General features: G+C 39.4%; 1 protein-coding gene across 2 annotated transcripts in view; it reads right to left on the bottom strand.

Moving 5' to 3' along the window:
- Positions 1-23,022, bottom strand: part of ABCA1 (ATP binding cassette subfamily A member 1) — a 114,057-nt gene that overhangs the window by 29,315 nt on the left and 61,720 nt on the right. The window contains exons 9-29 of one of the 2 annotated variants that reach the window (XM_073542685.1): positions 20,977-21,232; positions 20,519-20,658; positions 20,314-20,430; positions 18,979-19,161; positions 18,506-18,711; positions 16,362-16,538; positions 14,863-15,085; positions 14,493-14,714; positions 13,819-14,023; positions 12,602-12,715; positions 12,336-12,507; positions 11,951-12,082; positions 9,462-9,601; positions 8,286-8,423; positions 7,401-7,621; positions 5,034-5,174; positions 4,556-4,628; positions 2,026-2,228; positions 1,115-1,163; positions 911-1,024; positions 615-763 (exon numbers count right to left, since the gene is read on the bottom strand). In XM_073542685.1, coding sequence (XP_073398786.1) covers positions 615-763; positions 911-1,024; positions 1,115-1,163; positions 2,026-2,228; positions 4,556-4,628; positions 5,034-5,174; positions 7,401-7,621; positions 8,286-8,423; positions 9,462-9,601; positions 11,951-12,082; positions 12,336-12,507; positions 12,602-12,715; positions 13,819-14,023; positions 14,493-14,714; positions 14,863-15,085; positions 16,362-16,538; positions 18,506-18,711; positions 18,979-19,161; positions 20,314-20,430; positions 20,519-20,658; positions 20,977-21,232 — 3,375 coding nt within the window. The remainder of the gene's footprint in view (positions 1-614; positions 764-910; positions 1,025-1,114; positions 1,164-2,025; positions 2,229-4,555; positions 4,629-5,033; positions 5,175-7,400; positions 7,622-8,285; positions 8,424-9,461; positions 9,602-11,950; positions 12,083-12,335; positions 12,508-12,601; positions 12,716-13,818; positions 14,024-14,492; positions 14,715-14,862; positions 15,086-16,361; positions 16,539-18,505; positions 18,712-18,978; positions 19,162-20,313; positions 20,431-20,518; positions 20,659-20,976; positions 21,233-23,022) is intronic. The other variant, XM_073542686.1, reaches the window with a different exon arrangement.

The raw sequence follows: 23,022 nt of genomic DNA, 5'->3' as shown, positions 1-23,022 counted from the left end.
CATATGGATAGCAAACAGATGTCAAAAAAGGGCATACGAATGTAATATAGATATGAAAAATGGATGTACAGAACACAAATGTATGTAAAAATGTTAGTGTTTTCCCAGACGAAAATCTGATATTTTGCATACGCTTGTCAAAAAATGAACAAATGAAACAAGTACTTTTCAAAAACTGAACCGCAAAGCTGTATCAATTCATGGTAAGACATACAGTACATCTACCACACAGCAATTAACTGTGGAGCAAAAAGAAAAGGTCAATTTGGAAAAAAACCAAACAATTTTATTGACCTGGGTGTAAGGTTATGTCCAGGGACACATGCCATTGCAAAAGATACTACTTCTTAGCTGGAATCACTTGGATTGGATCCAGTTTTGCAGCCTAGGCAAAGTTTACACACTACAAGATTTGACTTGCAGTGTGATTATTACACACAAACCTAATGATTACCCCAATGTCACTGTCAGATTCGTTACATGATAATTGTCTACACAGGCTATGTACTTTTAGGGCTAGATTATATCAAATAACATTGTTTGAAGCTCATGGCAGTCTTGTCTTGTTGAGTCTTCATTCATCATTTTATTTTTTATTTCAAGTCATTACTCACTTGTGCAAAGAATCCCTTCCTACTGCGCTTGGCGTAAAGCAGCCTCTTCCAGAGTAACGCTGTAAACTGCTGCCTCATCAGACTCCAGCTTTTCATCTGGTAGGATCCTTTGCCATCTATGCCACTAAGATAATCTGTCTCCCGAGATTCTGCATGAAGAAAAGCACAGAAAAAGTAACAAGATGAAGATAAGAAGAATTCAGAAATAAACCGCATCGTGTCAGTAACAATTCTTACTCTCTGTATTTAAGAGTTAGATGTCCTAGTAGTATGAATGAATATGTCACTACAACTACCTGGATCCAAATCTGAGTCATTGGTTTCTAAATTGTCATCTTCTGTGAAAGGTCGTAGGCAGCTCTGATGGTCCCCAAAGGCATATCTTTTCCTCCTAGCAGGTAGTGTCCCATCTAAAAAAAATTAAAGGCCAGAAAACGGTTTAAAAGAAACCAAATTTGATAATGTTATCCATCAACCTTGCTCTGCCTATTTCTGATTACCTGATGTCTCAGCATCTACACCCGTGTCATTAGCCACTTTTAGGAATATCTGGAACAGACAATCAGAAAACAAGGTGAAGATTCCACAGATTTTTTTGTTTTCATGCAAAAACAACTGTCTTCATTGGGCCGATTTCACATAGAATTTCTGCATTACATCCAGAGGTGCTGTCTGAATCCACATTTAACTGGATATAGACTGAATCCCTGAGGGAACCATGGAATGCTACTAAAAAAACATAATCCAAATGGACGTCGTTTGTGTTTGATCTGACAGCATCTATCAAGACAAGCACAAGAAGACAGCAAGTAAAGCAATCGAAAGGGAGGGATGGGGGAAGCAGATCCAACACATCAAAAATATAGACTTCCATAAAATCAGTAACAGGAACGATATGTCAAAAAAAGATTCCACAAAGAGAAATACACGTCCCTTAAGATATGTTCATGGTTGACGCGTTTTGAAGCACACTGCTTCTTACTCATAAGAATTAGAGTTACTATACATGCCATTATGATTAAGAAGAAATGCGCTTCGAAACGCGGCAATCATGAACGTCTCTTAAGAGACATGTATTCCTCTTCATGGACTGTTTTTTGACACATTGTTCCTGTTATTGATTTTAGGAAGTCTAATAAAGTACAATACTTTTGGACACGCTGAATCTGCCCACACTTTTTTGGGATTGCTTTACTAGCTGTGGATTTGGGATCTTATGCCAGCAGGACAGGTGACCTGGTTATAAAATTCATGCACAAGAAGATGGCAGACTAGGTTTGATGAGACACAAAGACGAAATATTATAGAATCAGAATTCTGCCAATAAGCCTTTCAGTTCTTAATGTGTAAGCATTTACATTATGCCATGAACTGAAATATAAATGAAAATCTTGAATATTAACGTTGTTACCTCTTCAAGAGTGGTATCTGAGATACCATAACTGGAGATACCAATGTCAAATAAGCGATCATCTATTTCGTGGAATAGTTCAACAAATGCTCCTTCTTTTGCAGCCTCATAAGGCAAGACATAAGTGAGCTCGTGTCCAATGTCTTCTACAAGTCGGGCTTCAGGCACATGTTTGTTGATGAGATTTGAAATGGCAGAGACATCTGTGAGACCCATACAAGACAAGAAGAAAAAGCCTGTTGTGATAATTTTATGTTTGGTTCATGTACATAGTAGTAGAGATGAAAGGCCTCCCTAGACGTATGACATGAAACAACAAAAGTGTGTTTATCCATTGAGCAAAAGGTTGTTAATCAGTTTTGGATAAAAGCATCTCAGACCACATTATCTGTTGGATCTTTTCGGTCAATGACAAGCTTTGTGAGCCAAAACCAGGAGTGGAACAATCAGAGGAAAATAATAGAAACACATCACCAATTCTGTATTTATCACCCACTCCTGGGTTTGGCGTACACATACTGAGGTAAAAAATCGCAAAATACTCAACGTGTGAATGTGGCCTCACATGCCCAACTCTTGTTTCAAACAATCGTTTGTTTCATAAAGAGAGCCGACGATCTTTTGCCATGGTCGAAATTGGCATTTCGTCTGACTTTATCTTATGTGTATGGGAGGCTCAAAAGACATACAGTTTTACACAACATGCACATGTACCAAAAATTACATGTTACATGTTACTTCCATTGTACTTGATTTTTCAAGGTCAGAAATAAACTTTTGGGAAACTTTTGGTTAATAATTCTACTTGACATCCTTTAAGGCTGTGTGCCCACGTAGCGATTTTTAAGCGTTTTTGCCGCGATTTTCGGCACGAAAACGCAGCGAAAACATTTAAAAATCGTGTACAGAACGCCCCCCATGCATTCCTATGGCATTCCGCACATGCTGTGCTAATGCTGGGCTTTTTTCCGCGGCGGAATCGCATCGCGGAAAAAATCGCAGCATGCTCATTCTTTTGTGCGGAATCGCAAAGAATTGCCGCGATTCCGCACCCATAGGAATGCATGAGAATCGCTTACTTCCCGCATGTGGCTATTCCCACCATGCGGGAAGTTAAGCGTCTCATGTGCGGTTGGTACCCACGGTGTGGAGGAGAGGAGACTGTCCTCCAGGCCCTGGGTACCATACCCCTGTAAAAAAAAGAATAAAAAATAAAAAATCGGGGTATATTTACCTTCCGGCGTCCCGTGCTGCATTCCCGGCCTAAGCGTTCCCAGTAATGCCTTGTGGCACGATCCAGTGATGACGTAGTCTCGCGTGACTCTAGCGGTCTCGCGAGATCGCTATAGCAACGCGAGACTACGTCATCACAGGTCTCGCAAGGCATTACTGGGAACGCTGTGGCCCGGGAATGCAGCGCGGGACGCCGGAAGGTAAATATACACCGATTTTTTTATTTTTTTTTAGCATTTTAACATTCTATCTTTTACTATTGAGGCCGCATAGGCGGCCTCAATAGTAAAAACCTGGTCACACTCGTCAAACACTATGTTTGACGAGTGTGACCAACCTGTCAATCACTTTCCAAGCGATGCTTCAAATCGCTTGGAAAGTGCTTGAGAAAATCGCACAAGAAAATCGCGATCATAATCGCGTTTTTTTCTGCGCGATTTCTGGGAAGGAGTCCGGTTTTTGGTGTGCGTTTTAACACGCACCGTGGGCACATAGCCTAAAGGTTATTGCTATCTTCATAGAGGGATATTGTTGGATTGTTCAGGTAAAAACAAGCATTTCAGTTTTGCAATTACTCACTTAATAAAATGTTTATCCATTGTTGAGAAATTAACACTGTTCTTTACAGCTTGTTGCCTAGAAGACCAAACACTGCTGATATCTAGCTAGTAAGCACTGCGCTAAAGCTGGCCAGGGTTAGGAAGTAACTGCGGGCTCCAGCTGTCCTGGACAGATTCAAAGCAGTGCTTACAATCTCATTACAAAATAGTTTAGAAGCATTGCCCAAAGTAAAAACAAAAAGAAGAATATCTTAAAAAATTGTCTGAAAAATGTAAACAACCATTAAATTGCAATATTGCTTCCATGTACAAGCACTATCTGACAATAGCCATTTATGAAGATGGGATTAAACCTTTAAAAAAATACAAAAAGAAAATATTAAAAGGAAAAAGTTAAAATCCAAAAATAAAAAAGTAAAAATGATCGCCTCCTTCCACTGATATGCTTAGATGAAATGTGCTAACATCTCATGGATGATTCTTTAACTGGAGTCTATGCTCTTTCTGTCTAATTGAAGCATTTCTTTACATTAGAAAGCAAGGGAAGGAAAATATGGGGTCAGAAGTTACATTCACGTCCAAGGCGCTTTGAAGATTTAAGATCTTGAACTACTTTCAGTACATCATAACACACAAAACATGTTTCAACCTTCTCCAACTAAACACTGGTTGATAAAGGATGCTGGATGCCACCATGATTTCTATGCAAGTTTGATTGAAAAATCAGTATTTCTTACCTATTGTCAAAGTATCACTTTCATGGTCACTGCCCAGCCCAGCATCCGAACTGCTCTGGGACACACTATCCTCCTGCAACAAAAAAATATAACAACATTGGTTGAGAAACAGGCTAGAGTCTAGTGGCTATGACTAAATAGTGAATCGTGTTGTCAAGCAGCATAGACAAGCACAGTTTCCTTATAGAAGAAGTGGCCTAGGTGTTTTTATAGTAGAAAAACAGGCAATGGAAGATTGTTAGTTTTCGGAGATGTGTACTGTGCAGAAAGCAAGTTGCTTACAGAAATGTCAAAATCCAACAGCATATCAATCAGTAGCCACTACGTGAACAAGCGGTTGCCTTTTTATTCTGACCCTATCATCATCAGGTTCAGGGGCAACAGTGGCGGTGATTACAACAGTTATAGTTACATATCTGATTGGATACAATGGCGGGTTAGGTGTAGGATTAGAAAAGGAGCTATTTTTAATAATTACCCTACTCTTGGTTTCTCTCTTCCGATCCGTAGTATGTTTGTTATTTTTAATAATCACCGCTTCTGTGGTCCCCGCTCCTGTTGGCGTTGCCAGCATCGAGCTCCTATTCTGTTTGTAGGCAAGAGCTGATCTGCTGCTTTCCTGCCCATAAATGACGGGGTACCGTCATCCCAGATGTTAAATGAAGTATCAGGCAGTGATCTAGCTAATGGTAGTTCCAAGGTATGGATTATCAGTACAAATTATTTTGTAATTACATAGGAAGTGGCCAAATGTGTAAGATGGTACTAATTTATAAAAAAAAAATATATACCTGCATAGATTTGTAGCTAATAAATTTTTTTTTTTTTTACGAGATCTCATTTGCATATGCAATAAAACCGTCTTTCTGTACAATTAAAGAAGGGAAATCTATATTGCAGATATAAGTTTTACAGCAGCCAAGTGCCATATAGGACTGTATAAGTAGATTAAATCAAGTTTTGGGCGTGAGAGGCTCGCTTTAAAGGTGTTATCCCAAACTTGGACAACACCTTCTTAAATGTGAATAAAGAAGTTTCAGGGCGCTTCCTTCAGAGGGTCCTTAACCCAATTTGTCTTGCTCCCAATTGGGTTAAGGATCCTCTGAAGGAAGCGCCCTGAAACTTCTTTATTGCGATATCAAAACAATTTCTTTCTGGGAGAGGAAAATTATCTCCATGCTATTACAGATGGGCAGCATACCGGTGGAAGGATCACCCTTGTTTGCAAACTTTTCCCAGTGTTGTGCCTCCTTGCACAACCACACCAGGTAAGCAAGTTTGAAGTTATACTTTTCTCACCAAGCTGAACTCACTCATCTGCTACGCTTAGATAGCGCTCTCCCTCTTTTTTGCCCACTTCCTCTCTTTCCCAGGACCTTATTCACACACCTTCTTAAATGCTACAGTGCCCCATGTAAAATAAAAAATAAACATATACTTGTTGATGCACTAACATAACTGGAATGGTGTTAGTCTAGGAGGTGAGTATATGTTATTTATTTAACATGAAGACTGTAGCATTTAAAGAGGATCTCTCATCAGTTTTAGTATTTTAAACTGGCCACATCATGGAATAGTGGCTGCAGAGCTGAGTAAAATGTAGTTTTTAATTTTTTTAATTTATCCACTTCTTTGCAGAGATATTAGTCTTTAAAATTTGGGATATAATTTATGCTATAGTTAAACCGAGTGTTCTGCTACTGTCTATGGGGGTGTGTACCCTCCTCTCCTAAATAATCTGTGCAGCTGTTAAGTGAGGATACAGCAGGGATGAGTTATGTATCATTGCAAACAATTCCAGATCTCATCTTACTGTAGTCAGTGTAGGGGCCGTCTATGAGCCGACAGCACTGTGAGATGAGATCTGGAAGTGTTAGTAATGATACATAACTCTTCAGCTATTGTGTAAAGATACAGCAGACCTAAGTTATGTATCATTACAAACACTTCCAGATCTCATCTCACTGTGAGATAAGTCTCATCATTCCCACACATTGACTGCCGTGAGATGAGATTTGGAGGTGTTTGTAATACATAACTTAACTCTGCTGTATATCTACATTGTAGTAGCAGAGATCAGTGACAAGAGAAATGAGTGTTCTTTTTCCCCTGTGTTGTTGACTGGTTATGATTGGTCAACTTCACACAGGGAATGAAGTACACTCCCCACAGGCAAATCTCTGGTAATACCCATTTGATCAATAATATAAATTATAATCTAATCTTTCCAACCTGATATATCGCCACCATGGAAAGGACAAATTAAAAAATAAAAACTATGCTTTATTCAGCTTTGCAGCCATCAATGCATGATGTGGCCAGTGCAACATGCACAAATTGGTAAAAGGTCCTGTTTAAGAAGATGTTGTTAAGGTCATAAACAAGCACTTTAAACATACATACACATCAATCAATATACAATAAATTATATTGTTTACTGCTCTTTGCTTAGTTTATTGACTGCCGCTGCAGTCTATAAGAGGTGGTCAGACTGTCAAGGTGCAAAGCACCTAAAAGCTCTTTTCTATAGAGTTTGCAAAAACTGATTTGAAGATGGCTGGATATGGCCAACATCAGTGTCCCTGAGCTCCTCTAATGATACCTCTGCTTGCAGCATGGAGGCGTACACAGTTTCGTCCAACAGCATGACAATGATGCTGGTCTGAACTGTCAGCCAGGAGCGCACTGCTACCCTCCCTTTAATCATCCATTAGAGCAATATAGCGCATGGAAAACTTAGATGATGAAGTATGTTATTTATTTTGTTCATTTCAAGCAGGTTTGTTAACTTTTCGGTTTGTTAACTTTTCTAATTAAATTGAATCATTAAAAGAGTTGAATGTACCTTTTTCAAGTAAGACATTGTACTGCTGCTATTCCTGCAGGAACTAAGAGAGGAGTCCGTGTCCCTCTTCACTAATGTAAGGTAGTAGCCAGTCCCTAGTTGGTTCTTCAGAAACAAAGAAGATCCTACACAGCATAATTTTCCTTGCGAGATTATAGCAATTCTGTCTCCGAGGATATCAGCCTCATCCATGTGGTGTGTGGAAAGTATAATTGTCCTTCCTGGATTAAAAACCATAAAATATATATTCTGAATCAGTCCATATTCCAAAACACTCACATTCAAAACAGATAAATTACTGATCTTCTTGAAATGTGTGCAGCAAGTTTTTCTTCTGCCCAATCTAGGGGTTCAGCTCTCTGGTAGCCACTTGGATACGCACCAGAACAGGGTTTTATACCAAAACAGCGTAAAGTTTACTGCCCATCAAAAACTTTACAGCTCCAAAATGAAAACAGTTTTACTCTAGTACAAATGAATAACATAAACAGTCCTTTCTTCAGGCATAATTAAACAAAAGTAATTAAAGCAGCCTCATCAATCTTGATATTGCAGGCAGCATCAGCTCAAGCAATTTAAATGTGTTCACCAAACACACTTCTGTTCAGCTCCAGCCTGAACTCCACTCTGATTTGCTAACCCAGTTGCCTGCAAACCCTGGGTTGGATTAAGGGAACGACCTTCCCCATCCAGAGTCTTTTGGTTGCTCGTAAATCTTGGACCCAAAATTCAGTTGAATTAAAACTCTATCAGTAACCTAGTATTACTGGTACAGACTTTACGTTACCGAGGCCAACCACCTCGGTGACACATATCTGCCATTCAGGACCTTATCTCCTGCTTTCTTACACCACTGTACAAACACATAGTACATTTTATATTTACCTTGTCTGTATTTAAGTAGCAGCTCCCAAATGCCTCTCCTTGAATAGGGGTCAACCCCAGCCGTGGGCTCATCAAGAATGACAACCTTTGACCCCCCAACAAAAGCCAAGGCTACAGAGAGTTTCCTCTGCATACCACCTACAACACAAATGTCATATATGTTATCAAACAGTATGCAAAGTCCAGCAGTATAGATATTTACATTCAATACAGAATAATTAAGAGGTCATTGACATTCATTACACAATACAACATTTAAAAAAATCAATAGAGAGATAAGTAATGTAAGACAAATATTACAGACATTCCACTACCCTCACTCCACTCCGACTCCACCACAGCCACCCACTGTCTACTGTCTTCTCACCTATTACACCGGAGATTGTAAGCCCGTGACAGCAGGGTCCTCTCTCCTTCTGTACCAGTCTGTCAGTTTGTTTATTTTATGCATGTAATATATATGTTATATGTAGGTAATATTTATGTAACCTTTTCACATGTACAGAACAATGGATTATCGCTGATTTAAAAATAAATAATAATAGTTCCACTGTTAATGTGTAAAAAACTTATTTAGAGCTTTGGTCCACCAATCTCTAAGCACTGATTCTGGGCAAGTATCTACAAACACCTGGTTGTACATGGTTGTCTGGCTTAGTTAATAACTAGTGATGAGCGAGTATGCTCATTACTCGAGATTTCCGAGCATGCTCAGGTGTTTTCTGAGTATTTTGGGGATGCTCGGAGATTTAGTTTGTGTCGCCGCAACTGCATGATTTGCGGCTGCTAGACAGCCTGAATACATGTGGGGATTTCCTACCAAACAGGCATTCCCCACATGTATTCAGGCTGTCTAGCAGCTGCAAATCATGCAGCTGCGGCGACACATCGAAATCTCCGAGCATGCCCAAAATACTCGGAGAATACCCGAGCATGCTCGGAAAACTCGAGTAATGTGCATACTTGCTCAACTCTATTAATAACGTTAGTCATATTGCAAGTGTCATTAAAGCATCGGACACTGACTTATTTGACAGCTACCTCCACTAGGTTCTAATAAACCCTATAATGAAGTCAATGGTTTGATCATATTATTTGAGTAGGATCCTTAAACCTGTAGTAATTACAGCTAGCACTACAGTAACTTAGCAAGTCTCGACATTAATTGTGCATTACCTGACAGTTGACTTGTCTTGGATTTTTTCTTATTGGGAAGGCCAACATCATTTATCATCTGTTCCATCTCTGCTTTTACCTTGTCTTCAGAAAGTCCCTTCAGTCGTGCATAAAACCAGATGTGTTCTTCAACAGTGAGCCTGGAGGGAAATTGTAGAGAGGCACAGATGAGGGAGCATGCGTGCATGCCTCAGTAATACTCCACAGACACATTAGCATGGTGAAAAAAAATTATCCGTAGAGTCTGAGCACTGGATATTTAGCCTCAATTTACAAGGAGACTATTCATTCCATATATTCTGCACATTGTTTTATTCCACATTGCTTTTACAGCGTGAACACACAGTAATCATCCACATCTTTCAGTATTTGTATACAGTATATATCATAAATGCCTACATGATCACTGAAACAAGGTTTTTGTAAAGGGTTATTTACAAAAAAACAAGCTATCTCCTATCCGTAGCATAAAGGATAACCTTCTGATCATTTGGGGTCCAAGTGCTGGGACCAAGTTTGAGACCCTGCGGCCCAATCTTGAATGGGGCAGAGGTGCACATGCTCGGCCTCCACTGACAGTCCCACAGACAATGAATGGAGCAGAGATTGAGCATGCGCACGTCCAGTCCATTCAAGAAGGAAGCCATTCCACAGCCTTAGGGCCCCATCACACATAGCGACTCACCAGCGATCCCGACAACGATATCAACGTGTCAGGATCGCTGGTAAGTCAAACAGACAGCTTCAGCAGCGATAATCACCAGCAATGCCGAGCGGGCGTCGTCGCTGTGTTCGTTAGTTACCAGCGCGCTGATGCAGGGAGCTGGTAACTAACGTACACATCGGGTATCTAAGGGACGTGCGTCCCTTAGATACCCGATGTGTACATTAGTTACCAGCTGATCGCTGGTCTCCCGCCTGTCACACGCAGTGATGCGTGCTGGCCAACGGGAGACCAGCGACCAAAGAAATGTCCAGGGCTTTCCAAGAGCGATCAGCGATACCAGCAGGGGGGCCGGTCGCTGATCGCTGTCACAGCGATCTCGCTGGTGAGATCGCTGTTGTGTCACAAAACTTGTGACTCAGCAGGGATCTCGCTAGCGAGATCGCTATGTGTGACGGGGCCTTTACTCTTGAGATCAGCAATTTTTCTCCTATCTCAAACAGCAAAACAAAACATGACATAACCTTTAAATAGTATTTTGCACAGGTGTTTCCAAAGTACTGAGTTCATTACCTCAGTTCATTATCTGCCATGAGACAGTACACAAAAACTCCAGATGAATACTTTATCAGAAATTGCATGCTGCCAACTGCACAAGTCATAAATTGACATAGATAAACCTACAGCTTTTATTGCTCATTCATTATGCTCTTTGCAAATTCACCTTAAAAAAGGCCGAGCAAATGATCAGCTATGAAGACATGAGAAACATATGCAGGTTCTTGTACTTTTTTTTTTAGCTTCTCAGTCCTCAATAGACATGATATAACAGAGTAAATAAGTATAAGTTGCATTCTTCATATATCTATAATGGAAACTAAAACGGTTTATCACCGAGTTCCACAGTAAAAATGGCTTTATAATATGGGTAATGTTTAAAACATAAAATTTAATATGTTATATGTAAATATAAAATATTGATATACCTCAATGCTAAATTAATTTTTCTATTCTTCACACTATTTTTTATATGTACACTTTGACTATAAGCATGTACTTCCTGACTTTAACAGTAAGAATTACCGTATTTTTCGGATTATAAGATTAACTTTTTTCCCTTAAATTTGGGGGGGGAAATGGGGGTGTGTCTTATAATGCGGATATACCTTATCGGTATCGTTGCTGCAGGCCGCAGGCTGGGAAGAGGGCGTTTGCTGGCGGTGCTGCTGCGGGCGTTTCCGGTGCTACGGGGGTGTCAGGCGGTGCTGCCTGGTTCTGCTGTGTGTGCCTCCGGCCATTTTCCTGGAGTCCACCGCACAGGAAACCATGGAACTGCGGGGGGCTCTGACCTGTCACAAAATGTCGGCAGACCCCCGCAGACACACGCAGCAGCACCGGGCAGCACCGCCAGACACCCCTGGGACCCCACTTCACCGCAGTCACCACCCCCCGGTAAGCAATAAGACACATGGATTATAAGAAGCACCACCATTTTATTAAAAAAAAAATTCCTATTTTTCTCCTCAAAATTGGGGGTGTGTCTTATAATCCGAAAGATAGGGTACATACTTTTCTAAAAAAAAAAATAAAAGATTACATCACTAGCATAAACATGCCAAAGAATTATTGAACATGACAAGTCTTAAAAGTTATATAACGACAGTGGGAGTACCTTGTACTTGTAAAATAAAAATCATAAAAATCATAAAATCTACATGGTACATAAGTGCTGGCTTTTTTTTTTTACTCAAAATGTTCTTATGAGATTCTCATTGAAGACTGAGTTTTTTTTCATATCTATGTGCCTCTATCTGGTTTTACTTACGCGTCAAAGAGAACATTGTGTTGAGGACAAACTCCCAAATTTTGCCTGATAGAGTTAAGCTCAGTGCGAATGTCTTTTCCCATAATGTAGGCAGTTCCAGAGGTTGGTGGGAACAATCCCGTTAATATAGACCTTTAATAAATAGGACAATAGAAATGTACTTATTTTCGTTGACCAATGTCGTATATGTCTAAGCATACACATATAAAACATTATTAAAGTTAGAAACTGAGTGAAATGCTAACTAAACAGCAAACTGTACATGTTAGGTTATCTAAAAACCATAGAGAAGTGAGCGGGTAACTGCAACTTTATCTATCTCTTACAAACTAAACACAGTTATAGTAATATCATATTTTATTCGAATTCAATATAAGTTTCTTACATAGTTGTAGTTTTTCCAGCTCCATTATGTCCCAGGAATGAAGTGATTTGTCCTTCATAGAAGCTTAGTGACAAGCCATCCACTGCCACCTTCTTACCATCTCGGTAAATTTTTACCAGGTTTTGAATGGAGACTCCTAGTGAAAGATGGCTGGGTTCTTCCTCCATGCAAACTAGAGAAAGAAGTACCAAAGTGAGGACATAAGGACATATTTTAAAGGTAAATGTCTTGTAAACAGTATGCATGGAGTTAAGTAAGACATTTACCTTCAGATGAATCTTTATGTAAAGAATTGGGGTGATGTATCAATTTTGGTTCTTCTCCACACCAATAAGACTTTGTGAATGGGAAATACCAAGGCCTGGGAATTCCATATTGGCCTAAATTGTAAATTAATGGCCAATTATTCAACAATCCGCAAAAAAATAGTGAATTGTTAACGTTTATACTTATATTGTCCTTATCTTGCATGTCGTTTCCATGTAAGAAATAGAGATTTTAAAACACTAAAAGAAAGTTTGATAAAACGATACCTTAATAGCTGCAATCCGATGTCTTATTTCAGAGAACACCACATTGTTTGTAACATTTAAATGAATTAAGGTCTCTGTGCCAGACATAGATCTCCCTGAGAATCTGCCTCCAGAGCTTATTTTAAATGAGGCGGTAGGTCAGGAGGGCAGACTGTCTCACACTACATTTCTCCCCCTGATAACGCTCCCTTTCATTTAAGAAAAACTCTTGAGTCACATTCTCAGGGAGATCTATGTCCGGCCCATAAATCTTAACAATTAATTTACATATTAAGAAAAATGTGGATTTCTCTGGAATAAGACATCGAATCGCAGATATCAATCAATGTGACATGTTATTCACCTTTCTATGACCTACATGCATATATAGGCGACTTAGGAGGGTTGATCCTACCGACAGATTCTCTTTGAGACATTTTAGTCATAATGTGGCTCTAACAAGAGTACAGTCTATATTTCTATGTCATTCCCTTAAACCAGTGCAGATCATTGGTAAGATCACTAGAGATATTGTCAATTATACATAGCATTGTAGAAATCTGGGAAAATATTGCTAACTTTAGATGAGATGGGCTTGAACCCACGACTAGTAAAGAAACACGGTACATATACACCATTAAAGATCATTTTGATCCATGCTTTTCTGGTATTTATGTGCAGTTATACAAAATAATATAATGCTGTAAATTCCATTTTTAGTGCCATGCACGATGTGATAGAGTATTGGTTTTCCACTTCTTTAGCAAATTTAGAGTAGTGCTGAAATCAATGGCAAAGCCAAAAACTACTGTACGTAACTTAACAAAACATCTGCAGAAAGCAAGGCGCTATGTGGCATTTAATTATGTATTTACTACAATGCTAAATTAATTTGTCTGACTAAATTACAGCAAATCTCTTGTCTGATGCTGTATCTGGTTGTAGTGATGAAATAATTTCAAAGAGATTACCTGGAAAGACGGCTTCAATATACCAAGTCATCACTCCATATAGAAGAGTATCAAAAAGCATCATGAAGCCAGAGGTAGTAAGACTGTAGCCATCTTCTTGCAGAGGGCTATCTAAGAGATTGCTCCACTGTACACCAACTCCTTGCTCCTCGAAAAGTGCAAAAACTTCACAACCAAACCCAAAAGCAACAGGTGACAAGAAGCTCTACAAGGAAATATGGAGACAAAATGACTGTTACAATATGGTCAACACCTCTACAGTCTGTCCCATTTTTTTAAATAGATCTTGGAATAAAAATAAGTTCCACAATTGGATGTGTTTAAAAAGGTTCATGTGCAAGGGAGAACGAAAAAAAAAGAGTATACAGTCATTAAAGCATTGAATCACAGCTGATTCTTTCTGTGAGGTAAATCTTTTACCTCACAGAAAGCAGCAGCTGCGATCCCATGCTGTCCTGTCTGTATCCTCTCTTTTGTTCCCATCCCTGCTCAGTAGCTGTGATTTTAATCAGACACAGCCATTACACAGTACACAGCAGGTGCATATTTATAAGATTATCTCAGCACAGGGACAATTCCAAATGTTAATTTATGAGAGCTAGATGATTTGGGATTGCAGAGAACTAAAACACTTTAGTCTTAAAGAACTGTGGAAAGATAAATTAGCTTCTTACAGCAAAAATCTTGAGACTGAATCCCACGTAATCTTGCCACGCAACACATAGGACATAGGGTAGGTAAAGTGTAAAATAAATGATGCCACCACACGCTGCTGCTAAATTGGCTCGAGAGAAAATTGTGCTTATCAGGAAGCACTGTGAGATGGTCACCACTCCGAAGACAGATAGGAACACAAACACCACACTTGGGTCACTGTATGGCAAAAGGTTTCCAGTCTGAAAAATGAAACAAAGTTCACTTTTAGGTGAAGTAGATAACTGCTTATCAAGGTCATAGTGTACGTCTTCATATTGATACACTGAGCTAACAATGTTTATGACCACTTTTAGCAATGGAAAAAGAATTCAATGATTCTTGTTTTACCTTCAGGATCAACACTAGTAGACCAGCACTCATAAGAAGAGGAATGAGGCTGCTGATGAACCAACTCAGCCACAGAATGCCATTGTCCAGACCCATGATCCTCATGGTCTCTTTTAGACGAGCCTCTTTTTCATATACAATTCCCTTTATGATTACAGCGACAGAATAGATCCACGCTAACGTCATGAACAAGGGTAGGGACCGACTCATGACACGTAGAAATCTGAACCCAAGAAAAAACATTGAATAAATGATGAGGATAACGGAAGTTACGAGGAAACATTAAAACCACAGATGACTCAAAGATTTATCAACAAAATAAAGAGAAAAATCATAAACATGAATAAGTACATGAAATGGTTTCCAAATGATAGATACATTCGCTTTTACTTATTTATTTCACTCCTCCAGAAAACCAAGCAAATACTTGCCTACTGGTGGGTGCACAGAAATAATAAACTACTGTGTTTTTTTCATTACAGCTAAAGATATGCATATTACAAGAAGCTGGAGTACATAGATGTGATAGGGCAGTGGTCCCCAACCTTACTTACCTGGAGAGCTATATTCAGCTCTTAGAGATGGTCTAGAGCCACATCCAAATGCTCCCTCCCAGTGGTGTAGTGACATTCTGCTCCCACACCCCTCAAAGTAGCTTCAAGCACCTCCAACTGACAGTAGTACATATTACTATACTTAATTCATCTCTAATCCCCAGAGGCTAGTACATGCACATCCACATCCGCTCTCCTGAGAAGTGCTTCTCACAAAAGTCACCAAAGGTCATCATAGCTCTTTGGTAGACCTGGTGCCAACGCACCAAGCAGGCAGACGAAAGTCACAACTTCTAAGCCCGCAAGGCACATGTGGCTCCCGAGCAATAGGTTGTGGACCCCTGTGAGTATTTCCTGCAAGAAGATACACTTCAAAACATCTGTGAAAACATAAGTCAATGAAAACGGTTCTGTGCCCAGATTTCACAATGCAACCTGCATACATTATTAAGTAGATGTTGTAGACCAGATGATATTGGTGCACTTACTTTGAAAATCCATTTCAGAATGGCTGTATAATCCTAATGTTAATCTAAGTATTTTATAAGCCCAGCTAAAGAGTAGAAGAGCTCATGGGCCAAGTGTATGTATTTAATCTCGGCCCACCAGCAATAGAAGAGGACACATCTAGCTGTCAAACAGGCTAGAAACAAAAAGGATAGATGTGGTACAGCTTCATCTTAAAAGATCGAAAAGTATTATAATGCCATTCTGACAAAGATGTTGAAAGGAGGTACACCAGTCTCATCGGGTCTAAAAGCTCTATTTCATGTTGTAAGCAGTTTATATTGTGAAATCTGGTGGCAAATCCACTTTAATATAAATTTTAATGCAGCAATAAAATATTTTGCCATTTCTTGACACTTACTTTAAACAGTACTTTACCAATTTTAAGGTTTAGCACCTGGCATTATATTATTTCAACAATATTCTGATTTCACTTACATGTCATCTACATAACAAGGATAGGGCATCTGCTGAACATATACTCCTGTCCTCTTCTCAGTGCCAGTCTGTATTCTAATGATTGCCTGTTCAATAACATCCTGGAGATAAGCAAATCCACCCCAGATATAGCGCATGTCTTCAAATGGATCAGCACGAGGACCAGGATCCCAGTAACTACGGAGGTAAGAATATATATTACATGACCTGTCTGCAACTATGTTGTGTAAATATTAAAATGTCATCTTCTTAATCCACATATGAGGAATGAAACCCTTTGACAACTAAAAATGTGGGGATCTGTTTAATATTCACTGCTCCGCATATAAAAGGAATCGGAAACTCACTACATATATAGGCATGACCGCTACTCAACCTCTTTTTGTAACAACATCCAAAAAATAATCTCTTTATGTTCCAAGAAATCTTCTCCGCTCACCCAAACTGAACCTAATCAATCTAGACCCTTCATCCCAATATCTGAACCAGGTTATGAGTTTTCTTCATTGGCTTAATGCTGCAAAATCATTCTTAGCTAGATACTAGAGTGATTGTGACCCATCCCTGTATTGGAATAGGTCAACGAACTTCATTTAAATTGGCTTGTTCACAAAAATTAGTTGGACTTTAAATGGGAGTCCCGATAGATATCTTTGCGAGAGTATTTCAAAGCTCAAACTTTATCTAGATACTGTGTCTCTCATCTCAACATATTCACCTTTTTTTGCATTAATTTATCATCTCTCACATTTTATTATTAGATATTCTCTTCCCAGGTCTGCAGAACCCTTCACCAGGCACTGAAGAGAGTACCAATGACGGACCTGCCAATTCTGGTGTCACCTGGGGAATGCCAAATGAGCTGCACCTTACCGGACTGTGAGCGCACAAGTTCCAAGAATGGGTGTCTGGCACTATCATATCATATGGAGTATGTTTCTAACAGTTAAGCCAGACACATGGACACCATTGCCCAATTTTGTAGTGCACTAGCAATGCTCCTCCTGTTCCTCCTTGCTCAAATGAGCAGATATCAGTCCTACTACTGTGCTCATGCCTTTCCATGGCTCTATCCGACTCTCCTTGTGCAACCGCAAAAGTCCTGGTATCCGCTCCATGTTTTTGAGACTGTGACAGGAAACACAGAACACCTTCTCCATGCATGGATGTGCCATCTTGGAGGAGCTGTACAACCTAAATGGGCTGCAGGTACCACTTCATGTTACCAAAATATGACAAGGACATTAGCAAAACAAGAATCAGTCAGAAAGGATAAGGACGATAAGGAGGGAGAAATGGTTTGTGATCACAGCCTACTAAAAAAAATCCCTATTCAGGGTTGTCTTCCTGTTGTCTCTTCAGTTCATCCATTGTTACTTTCATTCACAAGCGCTTATGTTTTCTAACTGGACAGACTGGTATCTCTGAAGTTTAAGTTACTTAGGGTTAACACTGTGATGTGCACGTGTTCCCTTTTTAGCACTGTATCTTCAAAGTAGATAGGTCTCACCCAAAGCACCAAGCAAGGAAAAAGGACAACTCTCAGCTATCCAGACTGTCAGCATCGCTATCTCTAAATCTAGATTATTCCATTTTTTCTCAATGCATTAAGAGATAATCCTTATGAAGGCGATAAAGTTTACAGTCAGGGAACATAATTTGTTTAAGGGGCCTACGACAATAGCTTACCATCATAAATGGTCAGCTATAGGGCCTGGTCAAACTAAGATTTTCAGTGAGTTTATTTTTTCACCCAGGAATTTTCTGAATCCCAGAAAAACAGGATTCAGGCATGCTAACGACAGAGTCATTATGCTCCTTTGCATCAGTGACTGTCTTTTCAGATGAGAACGGGTTCATAGTAGACTACTGAAAAACAGACTTCATACGGAAGCTCCAGACAGAGACATGAAAGCCCTGCAGTCGGGTGAACAGGCCCTTAGTCCTTGAACACCCACAAGATGTACTTGATTCTGTTTTGACATTATAAACAGGAAAATTCCTTTCAAGGTCAAATCTGTTTATTTTTCGTAATTTTCTGCTCAAGTAAAATGACACGTAAAACACTGATCAGATGAACTCTGGACTTGTAGTAGCTGTATATAAAAACAGAGGTAAATAACGCAAAGCTTTTTGCAACTCACCCATCCTTAATCTTGTTGGTTCTCTCCACATTATCGATGTCCATTCGGATTTTATACTTGATGTGGTGAGGTAGTACGGTATCATCTTCTGGCAAGTCTACAAAAACGACACCTGCCCAAAACTTCCTTTCATGCAGAAGTTTCATGGACTGGTCAATAAGAATTTCTTCATTGTCCACTGGTTCTAACTTGTCCAGATTAACACACTGGAAAAATATAAAGACAATGACTGTAGCACTAAATAGTTCTGGTCAAGGCCATGTTCCTTGGCATAGATTTTTTGCACTTTAAGTGGGAAAACTGTATGTGCTATTCTAACCAAGTGACGTGTCTTGTAGCTTTTCTTAAGATAAGGAAACATATAGGCTCCAAATGGCTGATACAGAACCTAAGTAGCATTGCGGCATAATAATAGAAAAAATAGAAAGATTGCTAGCTTCTCCTCATTTTCTGAAGGCCTCTGCAAGACTCACCTCCATGAACCGTGACATGGTCAGCACAACACGGTCCGTCTCATTGAGAGCATCTCTCCACGTGTACAATGCTTCACCCTCTGATTCTTTGGCAAGGAACTTTGCAATGTCTTCTGCTGCCCAACCTGTGGCATTTAGCTGGCGATCTAGGAACTGTCTGCTGCCCTTATTGGTCAGTAGGGTCTGAAAAAAGATGGTTAATATGTATGTATTAGTTGTAGCTGAAAAATGTCAAAACCTATTAGACCATCTACTTTGTCAGTGGACACATCAGTGTTTTATACTGAAGAGAAAATCATTTTTATAGTACAGTTATTGAGCCAAGCAATGGAAGAAGGCTTTCACACCCTATTTACTATATACAAAAGTGATCAATGTAGAAATGTGAAAAAATATGGAAAAGTGCAGTATATTCATACCACATACTGCTCTGATGTATAATAAAATATCCAAAGTTAAATACTTTAGTCGGAAAAGGGACAGGTTGTCCAAACTTCCCATTACCCCGGTAAATAACCATTGTGTTACATTCACAGAATATACTGCATGTATGATCGTTGGTGATCCAACCTCTGGGGCCACTACTGATTAGGAACACATTGGTCCTAATATCCCCTTTGTGATTTAAGCATTAGCGAGCATACATCATTCATAGGGGTGACTTTGTGACCTCCATTCTCTACGTAAGTGGTGATTTCAGCATTCAGATACCCAACAATCATACTTTTATCTTCTATTCCGTGGATCTGTGATAAATATTGTTTAACTGGCCCTTAATTATATACAAAAATATTAACCAAGTCCTTCTCATACATTTTATTATAATTACTAACCCATCATGTTATCCTTGTGAAAAAATGTTCTGCTTAGGGTGGAGTGCCGTGTCACACGATGTGATTATTCAGCAGACATTGCCTGTGTTTGGAATGTGCTGCATCACTTCAATATAATTTTGGTCACGTGTTGATCACTTGGTCAATGACTATACTGAGAAAGCAAATATAACTAAACTGTGCTGTGCTATACTGAATGCTGATCCGAGATAACAAGCAGATATGATCATCCTCTGCTCTCAAAACTAAAATGTGAACCCATTGGGAAGGTGAAAAAGATAAAGGGGTTTTCTCCTGAACCCTACTCTGGCCATTGTGTCCAATTCGAATACATGGATGATGTTTAGATGAGTCCTCCTCTCATTACCACCCTTTAACACTTGGACAGAGCAGCTTGTCTAGTTAGTCCTAATCCATCCCTGTGTTACTTGCATCATTCATTCATTTCAATGGCCTCCATATAATAACACACTTCAAAGTAAATAAGAGCCAAAAAACTAACCCTAACAAGATCCATCTCTTTACTGCTCTCCAGGAACTTTTCGATCTCTGGACGAACTTCTTCCCACATTGCTCCAAGATCTCGAAATACACCCAACTCTTGGAACGTTTTATTGACCTGAGAATCAAATAGGTAGAAAATAATGACATGAGTGTCAAGTTACACACGCATGCACGCACATTAATAGCAATTGCCTGGTTCTTACCTCCGACATTAACGCACGCGTGGCTGGTGTGCTTGGGGTAAAGAGAATTTTGCCGACAAGTAAAGGTTTAAGTGCCCTCCAGATCATTCTGTACAGAGGACTGGACTCTAGGGTCATCATCAAGTCATTGCAGTAAGGAGCTAATTGCATAAGGCAGAGTATTAGTATAGTACAATATGTAGTATAATACATGAACATGAGCAGTGAAAACCATTAAGTTTTCTAAAAACTTCAGTAAAACTTTATTCTACCTTGTCCAAAGCAATATTCACAGCGTAAATGCTAAATTTCTAATGTATCTTCACTACAATATGTTCCATATTGAAAATAGACCATAAAAGTCGGTGTTTCGGAAGATGCATGTTATTTGGCATGCATGTTCATGATTTCTTTTGGTTTCCTTAAATTCGCAAATGATATCAAGTGGACAAAATAATATAGGAGGAATATAGACATACTTGTAGAATTATCATAAATGGTTGAAGAGTCTTCCTCTGTGCCGTTCTCCCCTCCTTCAGTTCCTCCAAATAGCGCCTTGTAGTTGTTATCCTCATACCAGTTGAGGGACTTTATCTTTAGACCCCCTCCCTCAGGATGGCCGCACACAATTCGGGATACTGCTTGATATAAGGAGGTTGGGGAAGCTGTAGAGTTCTCACTGGTCAGGAACATAACCTCCTGCCTCATGTCAGACCAACTTTTCATTGTAATGACCTGCACAAGACAAGAGCTCACGGTTCAACAATGTCACAGCAAGAACTCCAGAACCCCATTTTCAGAAACAGTTAAGGACAACACACTTCTATTTGGAATCTACAAAATGTAGGACATCTATATTGCAATTCTGCTAACTATTTTTGTTCACTTTATTCAAGTTATCCACTTTAAACATTTTCTGTGAAAATTTATTTCTATTTATGAGCTTTTAGCAGCAAAATGTGTGGTAACACAACCCCTTTAAATGCTTATATTTGGGACTAAAAATCATTTAAAATTGGACTTCAATTAAAGTTTTGCACAATTTGCCTTAAATAGCCTCTGTGTTTCCCTGCACAATACTGGCTATGGAATTAGATATCTAAGAAGGTGTCAGTGACAAAGAGTTTGTAGCTTTTATCTGTCCTTTTTTGAGGTCATCTTAGCTGATTTATGACCACAGAGTTCAGCTCAACTTTGATGAACTCTGTGATCATAAATCAACTGAGAAGCGCACAGCAAAAAAACAAAATTATAGAGATACAAACAACAAACTTACTGACACATTCATAGATTACTCATTCTGCAGTCAGCAATGTGTGGGGAAATACAAAAGCTATAGAAGGCAAAATGATGGGAAATTATTAATAAAGCCAGAAAGCAAAAATGATTTTTAGCTCTAAACACACGCATTGTAAGTAAAATGAATGTCCCCAAAGGTGTCCACATTCTTTTATTCCAGTAACGTGTACAACCAGGGAAATGGGACACACACCAGACATTACATGAAAAGGTGTCCACATCCTTTTATTCCAGTAACGTGTACAACCAGGGAAATGGGACATACACCAGACATCACAAGAAAAGGTGTCCACATCCTTTTATTTCAGTAACGTGTGTAACCAGGGAAATGGGACATACACCAAACATCACCCAGAATACTGTAAAGTGGACTGGTTTGAAATGTGTGGTGCAATAAAAAATAAGGCAATGGGACCAAATACACTGTAAATGCTGACCTCCTAGTGCAATGCTATCTCTGAACATAATACACATTATATCAGGGCACGACGTGAAGTGGAAAAAGGCTGAAATCATGAAAATGTATGTAAAATGTAACTCTATCAGACATTGCAGACATTAGCAATCTGAGTTGTTCCTGTAAAACAACAAAAAACAAGTTGTGTAGGGGTCGGGTCAGCAAACATTTAGAAGAAGAGGAGTATGACTCCAGACTCAAACAGCACAGATTGTTCTGTACGAGTTCTGAAGTTCCCTCTGGAGCCTGAGAATGTGAGAGCCGCCCACACCGGGACTTCTGCCAACTTTACTAAAGTCTCATTTAGCCACATCAGCAAGATGGGAACCGCATGCTCTGTCCATCATTTTTATACTTGCCCCAGACCTGGGGGCCGCCCAAAAAAGGGAGCAGCTGAAGCCAAATCACATAGGACAAGTTTCTGCTGGTCTGTGGTTTAGGGCTGTACATTACACATGCATACAACTTACAACTCACTGTTGGAAGCGAAGGAAAATAATTCTAATGATTATCTTCAAGCCAATTGTATGAAGCCTGGCATTTGTCTGCTGAGACAACCAGCCTGCCAGCGCGATGCCTCCGAACATCTGCTAGGTGTAAGACTATCCGAGAAGGGGCCCAATTTTCTCTTTTGAAATTCCTCATTCCATGGATTCTTACACTTTGTCTTCTTTACACACTTCAGTTTGCTTTTTTACATCTATCCCTCAAGTCATTATTTGATTATGAGCCTTTTTCTTTTTATTGTTCAAGCGTAAGCGTTTGTTGT

This window comes from Dendrobates tinctorius, unplaced genomic scaffold (assembly GCF_039654945.1).
Source record: "Dendrobates tinctorius isolate UK_male_01 unplaced genomic scaffold, ASM3965494v1 ptg000128l, whole genome shotgun sequence".
In the NCBI taxonomy this organism is placed as follows: Eukaryota; Metazoa; Chordata; class Amphibia; order Anura; family Dendrobatidae; genus Dendrobates; species Dendrobates tinctorius.
The sequence above is the reverse complement of the archived record's forward strand: the minus strand, read 5'-3'. Positions and strand labels throughout refer to the sequence as shown.